The following is a 9,094-nucleotide window of genomic DNA, read 5'->3' on the forward strand; positions in this document are numbered from 1 at the left end:
CGGTCAGTTCACACCATTGTCGGTCAGTTCACACCAGTTCACACCATTGTCGGTCAGTTCACACCATTGTCGGTCAGTTCACACCTACCGCTGTGTCCATTGTCGGTCAGTTCATTACTTTTCCCTGCACTTCTTTCTTTATTTTTGTTCTTTCTAGTTTCATTCTTCTTTAATCATGTCTAGCTTTGATTACTTCTTTCTTCCTTCTTTCCCCATTTCTTGCTTTGATTACTTCTTTCTTCCTTCTTTCCCCATTTCTTGCTTTGATTACTTCTTTCTTCCTTCTTTCCCCATTTCTTGCTTTGATTACTTCTTTCTTCCTTCTTTCCCCATTTCTTGCTTTGATTACTTCTTTCTTCCTTCTTTCCCCATTTCTTGCTTTGAGTACTTCTTTCTTCCTTCTTTCCCCATGTCTGGCTTTGATTACTTCTTTCTTCCTTCTTTCCCCATTTCTTGCTTTGATTACTTCTTTCTTCCTTCTTTCCCCATTTCTTGCTTTGATTACTTCTTTCTTCCTTCTTTCCCCATTTCTTGCTTTGATTACTTCTTTCTTCCTTCTTTCCCCATTTCTTGCTTTGATTACTTCTTTCTTCCTTCTTTCCCCATTTCTTGCTTTGATTACTTCTTTCTTCCTTCTTTCCCCATTTCTTGCTTTGAGTACTTCTTTCTTCCTTCTTTCCCCATTTCTTGCTTTGATTACTTCTTTCTTCCTTCTTTCCCCATTTCTTGCTTTGATTACTTCTTTCTTCCTTCTTTCCCCATTTCTTGCTTTGAGTACTTCTTTCTTCCTTCTTTCCCCATGTCTGGCTTTGATTACTTCTTTCTTCCTTCTTTCCCCATTTCTTGCTTTGATTACTTCTTTCTTCCTTCTTTCCCCATTTCTTGCTTTGATTACTTCTTTCTTCCTTCTTTCCCCATTTCTTGCTTTGATTACTTCTTTCTTCCTTCTTTCCCCATTTCTTGCTTTGATTACTTCTTTCTTCCTTCTTTCCCCATTTCTTGCTTTGATTACTTCTTTCTTCCTTCTTTCCCCATTTCTTGCTTTGATTACTTCTTTCTTCCTTCTTTCCCCATTTCTTGCTTTGATTACTTCTTTCTTCCTTCTTTCCCCATTTCTTGCTTTGATTACTTCTTTCTTCCTTCTTTCCCCATTTCTTGCTTTGATTACTTCTTTCTTCCTTCTTTCCCCATTTCTTGCTTTGATTACTTCTTTCTTCCTTCTTTCCCCATTTCTTGCTTTGATTACTTCTTTCTTCCTTCTTTCCCCATTTCTTGCTTTGATTACTTCTTTCTTCCTTCTTTCCCCATTTCTTGCTTTGAGTACTTCTTTCTTCCTTCTTTCCCCATTTCTTGCTTTGATTACTTCTTTCTTCCTTCTTTCCCCATTTCTTGCTTTGATTACTTCTTTCTTCCTTCTTTCCCCATTTCTTGCTTTGATTACTTCTTTCTTCCTTCTTTCCCCATTTCTTGCTTTGATTACTTCTTTCTTTCTTTCTTCTTTCCCCATTTCTTGCTTTGATTACTTCTTTCTTCCTTCTTTCCCCATTTCTTGCTTTGATTACTTCTTTCTTCCTTCTTTCCCCATTTCTTGCTTTGATTACTTCTTTCTTCCTTCTTTCCCCATTTCTTGCTTTGAGTACTTCTTTCTTCCTTCTTTCCCCATTTCTTGCTTTGAGTACTTCTTTCTTCCTTCTTTCCCCATTTCTTGCTTTGATTACTTCTTTCTTCCTTCTTTCCCCATTTCTGGCTTTGATTACTTCTTTCTTCTTTCCCCATTTCTGGCTTTGATTACTTCTTTCTTCCTTCTTTCCCCATTTCTTGCTTTGAGTACTTCTTTCTTCCTTCTTTCCCCATTTCTTGCTTTGAGTACTTCTTTCTTCCTTCTTTCCCCATTTCTTGCTTTGATTACTTCTTTCTTCCTTCCTTCCCCATTTCTTGCTTTGATTACTTCTTTCTTCCTTCTTTCCCCATTTCTTGCTTTGATTACTTCTTTCTTCCTTCTTTCCCCATTTCTTGCTTTGAGTACTTCTTTCTTCCTTCTTTCCCCATTTCTTGCTTTGATTACTTCTTTCTTCCTTCTTTCCCCATTTCTTGCTTTGATTACTTCTTTCTTCCTTCCTTCCCCATTTCTTGCTTTGATTACTTCTTTCTTCCTTCTTTCCCCATTTCTTGCTTTGATTACTTCTTTCTTCCTTCTTTCCCCATTTCTTGCTTTGATTACTTCTTTCTTCCTTCTTTCCCCATTTCTTGCTTTGATTACTTCTTTCTTCCTTCCTTCCCCATTTCTTGCTTTGATTACTTCTTTCTTCCTTCCTTCCCCATTTCTTGCTTTGATTACTTCTTTCTTCCTTCCTTCCCCATTTCTTGCTTTCTTTCTTTGTTTTCTTTCTTTGTATTTTCTTTTTTAATTCATTCTCTTCTTTGTTTCGCTGTTTATAATCTTCCTTTCATTCACTCATTCTTTCTCTCTTTATTTCTTGTAGTGGTTGTTCTTAAAGGCACCTACCTGCAAATGCGTGATGAGTATACGTGAAAAAGTATGTCAGCGTGCATGTCAAATTCGCAATAAGAAATGTATTGTCCACCTCTCTCTGGGCTGATATTTACGATAGAAAGAGCTCTTTACAGTGGAAAATGTTTGCTTTTTCTCTGTTAGCGTTAAAGGTAGGCTATACCGGCCCAGGAAAACTGTCTCGAATCGCCCCAAGAACTACACAGGTCGGTTTTGAATGGTGTCATTCCCGGCCGCTGCCGCCTGGTGGGTTAAGGGTGGAGATTTTTCCGATCTCCCAGGTCAACTTATGTGCAGACGTGCCAGTGCCTTATCCCCCTTCGTGTGTACACGCAAGCACAAGACCACGTGAGCACGGAAAAGATCCTGTAATCCATGTCAGAGTTCGATGGGTTATAGAAACACGAAAATACCCAGCATGCTTCCTCCGAAAGCGGCGTATGGCTGCCTAAATGGCGGGGTAAAAACGGTCATACACGTAAAAATCCACTCGTACAAAAACACGAGTGTACGTGGGAGTTTCAGCCCACGAACGCAGAAGAAGAAGACTGGTGTCACTGTACACAAATCAGTGTTGGCACATTCAATTATTCACACCTTAAACCTTGTGTTTCGGTCATCTTGGCAGATTTTCTAAATTCTCTATGTACTCTGTCTTTGTTTCCGCTTCGTCTTACTTGCTCTCTACCTATAGCCTTAACTGACAGCAGTGAAACGTGCACGCGTTCGCTACAATGCAGATTTGAGTTCCTACATTCGCACAGGTCTCGTCTGCTAGAGTTAAAGGTAACTGCAAGCAGTGAAAATAATTGTGACGACGAACAGCCTCGAATCGTGACTCGGACACAGAAGAGTTTGCCCATTGCAGTCGTTCCCCAATAATTTAATTACCTTTACGGCCATGCAATTAGCATTTTCGCGTAACTCATTGCAGCAAAGCAAATATCCTCTGGTCACATTCGTCGTAACCTTTTCAAACTGGCGTCGTAAATACTTAAAATAAATATATCTAACTAGGATTTAACTTCTGTCTCACTCTAACATTGTACGTTTCAAGTCTTGGGGCGGTGTCAGCTGCAGCCGTCATGTCATCCATGGATAGCGCTGTTCTGGGTTCTTCATCATACCATGTTTACACACAACGTCTACATACTGTACTGTGTGTTTCAGGTCTCGGGGCCGTGTCAGCAGCCGTCATGTCATCCATGGATAGCGCTGTTCTGGGATCTTCGTCCATGTTTACACACAACGTCTACAAGGCTACCATTCACTCAAAGGTTTGTGTGCAGTTTCTAAAATAAAAAAATGTAAAAAATACAACAACAAAAAACAGAACATGAACATTATGTTTTCAGGCGCGCGAGAACACACTCGGATGTCTGGTCATACATGTAGTAGCTACGTTTTGTTACAAGCATATTTATTCTAGAATTTTCTCTGGTAGGGTTAATTCAACAATATATAAATTAGCCGCAAACTGTAGGGAAAATCATTCTAATCATTTTGCTGCTGTGATTATTTGTGGTTTGCAAGAACCATGCAATCAATGCCAGCGAACAAGTCTCCATCTCCTTGTTCATGCGCAAATGGTGTTGCGTGTTGCGTATCCTTGACACAGAACCTTTTAAAGATTCGTGACGTTTCCTCATTTGAACGAGATAATTAAGAGACACAGTTATAGTGGCATTAAACATTTCAACAAAATCATATCTTCTGTGTCGCAGGCCTCAGACAGAGAACTACTGTGGGTGCAAAGAATCTCCATCTTCGTCATCGGCGCAGCAGCCACTGCCATGTCCATCTATGTCCGCACGGTCTGGGGGCTCTTCGTTCTCGCCGCCGACATTGTCTACGTCATCGTCCTCCCGCAGCTGACGTCAGCACTCTTCATACGTCACACCAACGCGTACGGCGCCTTCGCGGCCTTTTTCGTGGGAGCGGTGCTGAGAATCGGCGCAGGAGAGCCCACAATAGATCTGCCAGCCTTCATCAAGTACCCGTACTTCGACGAAGAGAGACAGGAGCAGGTGTTTCCTTTCCGAGGCATAGCTTTCCTGGCGTCCATTCTGTGTCTAGTGTTGGTGTCGTGGATTGTGGGGCTGTGCTTCAAGAAGGGGGTGCTGCCCTCTCGCTGTGATGTGTTGGGAGGGGAGGGGGAGGGGGATATTTACGTCGTCAATGCCGCCAACCTTCCGGATGCGGCAGGAGGCAAGAGCAGACATTTGACGTCAAAGACTGATTACGTCAGAGAAACGTATCTCCTTCACAACACGGGCAGATCTAAAGTGTAGAGAACGGTGTTTTACAAATTCACATATCTGAACAAAATGGATGAAATTGCACAGAACTAAGTTTTGCAAATTTGCATATCTGAACAAATAGATCAAAATACAAAGAACTCGACATATCTGAACAAAGCTATGTAAAGTACAATACTGTACGGATTATGCACAACGCGACATATCTTATAGATCTAGAGTGAACAGAGCTATAGTTTACAACCCGTCATACATGAATAGATATTGGTGTTTTTTGTACGAGTGAGGTTTTAAGTGTATGATCGTTGTTACCCCGCCATTCAGGCAGCCATACGCCGATCTCGGGGGGAGGATGCATGCTTGGTATTTTCGTGTTTGTATAACCCACCGAACTCTAACATGGATTACAGGATCTTTTCCGTGCGTACTTGGTCTTGTGCGTGCGTGTACACACGAATGGGATTCACATAAGTTGACCTGTGAGATCGGAAAAATCTCCACCCCTAACCCACCAGGCGCGCCCGGGATTAAGCATTCGACCTTCCGATGTAGCCTACAGCAAACAATATTCCATATGTTCCGGCCGAGTAATCTGAAAACTGTGCTGATGAAATAATTTGTTGAAACAGCTGCCCATGTGCATAATTATGAAACTAAAAAAAAAAACGTGTTTACTTGTGCATACTCATACACCTCGAATGTTGCTTTTAAAAGTGTGGCATTGGGGCGACCACATGTGGAGATAGTTAAGACTTCTTCTTCTTCTTCTTGGCGTTCGCAGAGGTTACACAATCAGTCCAGCACTGGTGATAAATGTTGTCGTTTTCTCCAACTCCTGTCGACTGCCGTATAGTTTGGTCTGCAAGGGAGTTGGTGACGGCCACACTTCTTTTCGTTCCTCATCTAGTAAGGGACATCGCTGTAAGATGTGTTCCGCTGTTTGGTCTTCTTGACCGCAGGCACAGGTTGGTGATGGCGCCAGCTTGAACTTTCGGTTCATGTGAGCATTGAGCCTGTTGTGGCCAGTACGCAGCCTGATGAGGTTGACTTGCTGTTCTCTGGACATTGTGTGGTAGTCATCTCTGTTTGTCCTTGGCCTCATCAATGCCTTGATGATTGTCTTCTGCTCACTAAAGCTGACACTGTTTTCAGGTTGGTCTTCCACGGCTCCTTCTTTCGCCAGCTCATCTGCCCTTTCATTTCCTGGTATCCCACAGTGTGCTGGTATCCACTGAAGGACAACTCTTCTGGTTTGTCTGACCATCTGTAATGCTTTGGCCAGCTGTGGGAGTTTGTCGTTCTCTAGGGCCTGAAGGACTGAAAGGGCGTCCGAGAGGAAGACAACTTGGTAGCAAGGGTCTGCGGAGTCCTGAACCAAGGAGGCGGCCTGCATGAGAGCTTCTGCTTCTGCTTTATAGTTTGATAGTTAAGACACGCCACTCGCTAGTGGTTGACCAATAATGTCCCGTGACGCCACTCGCTAGTGGTTGACCAATAAGGTCACGTGGGATTGCTTGTCTCAGTGTTTCCAAGTGACAACCAATACAATACAAGCCCGTCAGAGTTATTTCACGAGTTGTCTATTATTACAGTGTGAAGGAACATTGCGTTCTGTTGTTACATTGTGTTTAAGACACTCTTTTTGAAAAGGGGTCCTGATGTGGCCTATATGGTCCGCTGGACCCAAAAAACTAACTAACTAACTAACTAACTAACTAACTAACTAACTAACTAACTAACTAACTAACGACTTTGAAACGAATGACATGGGAACAGGGGTGTTACCGAGATGTATTTTCTTTGACATATTTGTCGAAATGGCCATACATGTTTCGGCAATTTTTCGAAGTTGTGAAAAATGTTCGTCAGATTTCCGTATGTGCTTGAAATTTGTTGGTGATTTGTTCTTCTTCTTCTGCGTTTATGGGCTGAAACTCTCACGTTAACTCGTGGTTGTTGCCCGAGTGGGGTTTGACGTTCATGGGCGCGCTGAAACTCTCACGTTAACTCGTGGTTGTTGCCCGAGTGGGGTTTGACGTACATGGGCTGAAACTCTCACGTTAACTCGTGGTTGTTGCCCGAGTGGGGTTTGACGTACATGGGCTGAAACTCTCACGTTAACTCGTGGTTGTTGCCCGAGTGGGGTTTGACGTACATGGGCTGAAACCGGCTCTCACGTTAACTCGTGGTTGTTGCCCGAGTGGGGTTTGACGTTCATGGGCTGAAACTCTCACGTTAACTCGTGGTTGTTGCCCGAGTTGGGTTTGACGTTCATGGGCTGAAACTCTCACGTTAACTCGTGGTTGTTGCCCGAGTGGGTTTGACGTTCATGGGCTGAAACTCTCACGTTAACTCATGGTTGTTGCCCGAGTGGGTTTTGACGTTCATGGGCTGAAACTCTCATGTTAACTCATGGTTGTTGCCCGAGTGGGGTTTGACGTTCATGGGCTGAAACTCTCACGTTAACTCGTGGTTGTTGCCCGAGTGGGTTTGACGTTCATGCATGACCGCTTTTACACGACCATTTAGGCAGCCATAGGCCTACGCAGATTTCTTTGGAATTTTAATGATTTGAAATTTGTTTCCGACTAACTGCCGATGTCAAATGGACATCCCTGTAGGAACTACCTTTCATTCACACAACTTTTCTTCATCAAGTTGTTGGAGGAAGACAAAAAGAGTAGATTAAACAAACAAAAAAAAGGACTTGGCATAAAGTGCACTTACACAGATGTGTTGTAAGTCAGTATCTATTTGTCTTTCCTGAACGTATATGTTTGTCACACATTTCATCACGCATAATATACGTGTGCTCTAGATCATATTTTGTATAATTAAACAGTGGCAACAACAAAAATCTAACTGTGTGTGCATGTGTTTGTGAACCCCCCTCGGGTTAGGGGGAAGAATTTACCTGATGCTCCCCAGCATGTCGTAAGAGGCGACTAACGGATTCTGTTTCTCCTTTTACCCTTGTTAAGTGTTTCTTGTATAGAATATAGTCAATGTTTGTAAAGATTTTAGTCAAGCAGTATGTAAGAAATGTTAAGTCCTTTGTACTGGAAACTTGCATTCTCCCAGTAAGGTAATATATTGTACTACGTTGCAAGCCCCTGGAGCGGTTTTTTGATTAGTGCTTTTGTGAACAAGAAACAATTAACAAGTGGCTCTATCCCATCTCCCCCCCTTTCCCCGTCGCGATATAACCTTTGTGGTTGAAAAATAAAGAAAGAAAGAAAGATGTGTTTGTGCTACTGGTAAGAAACATTTCCACTTCAGCAGTCACACACACACACACACACACACACACACACACACACACACACACACACTCTCACTCTCTAATATCTATCGCGCCTTGCCATACACCCAAACAGACACACTGAGCATTCTTTACAAAACAAATTATTTTATTAGTGTGGAGCGGCTTGTGTTACATAACAAAAAACTGACTGAAAAATAATGTAATAAATACAATTAATATCTTCAGCACAGACAGTGAGACATGCAAGGGACCAATAACACAACGTGTACAGCCATGGACATACACAAAAGTACATTTATAAAGTAAATATGTCTTTGGACTGTCAGATCAAAAAATCAGATTCTGAGATGACTGAAAACATAACCAGATCAAATTGGACGATAAGTCAGATTCTAGGAAGACTATTAAGTCATGCACAACTGCTACTACAACTCTGAGTAAATGCTACTTCAATACAGAAGTCACGTCCAAAACTACATGACTTAAATATGACATAAAATCTAATTACAAAAATAAATAACCATGCTCATATAAACAATTTTTTTTACAGCACATACAAGTACATGTATGCAGCTGATCCCTCTAAAAAATGTTGGGTTCTAAAATCATGAATAAAATACTTGACTGACATGAATTGGTATCTGCGCCTACTTAAGAAATGATAATGACCAAGAATTAACAATTACAAGACAAAGAAAACGCTCTTAATTATTGCCCTTTGACTTGCACCAAGCTGATTGCCTCCCCTGGAACATTTTTTCTGATTTTTTTGTTTGTCGTTTTGGCATGCATATTCTGATTTTTAACCTGATTTTTTTTCAAATAAAATTTTCCACCAGTCAAGGGGTTAAAACAGACTAGCAAACAGTAAAGCAATGTCAATTTGTTCATAAAAATAATGATGTACCGATCATAGAACACATCAAAAAGAAATTACTGAACAGTCAGAATATTTAACAAAATGGTTTGTGGACACAGTAGTAATTCTATGATAAGATTCCAAAATTCGCAAAAATGTAGGTCTTAAAAGGCAGGGATCTTAAAAAAAAGGTTAATTCA

At 41.4% G+C, this 9,094-nt stretch overlaps 1 protein-coding gene across 5 annotated transcripts in view; it reads left to right on the forward strand.

Annotated features, from left to right (window-relative positions):
* Positions 1-7,632, forward strand: part of LOC138948207 (high-affinity choline transporter 1-like) — a 41,530-nt gene extending 33,898 nt beyond the window's left edge. For all 5 annotated transcript variants that reach the window (XM_070319710.1, XM_070319709.1, XM_070319708.1 and 2 more), the window contains 2 exons: positions 3,683-3,789; positions 4,237-7,632. In XM_070319710.1, coding sequence (XP_070175811.1) covers positions 3,683-3,789; positions 4,237-4,803 — 674 coding nt within the window. In that variant the 3' untranslated portion in view covers positions 4,804-7,632. The remainder of the gene's footprint in view (positions 1-3,682; positions 3,790-4,236) is intronic.
* The last annotated feature ends 1,462 nt before the right edge of the window (positions 7,633-9,094 follow it).

This window comes from Littorina saxatilis, linkage group LG15 (genome assembly GCF_037325665.1).
Source record: "Littorina saxatilis isolate snail1 linkage group LG15, US_GU_Lsax_2.0, whole genome shotgun sequence".
Lineage (NCBI taxonomy): Eukaryota > Metazoa > Mollusca > Gastropoda > Littorinimorpha > Littorinidae > Littorina > Littorina saxatilis.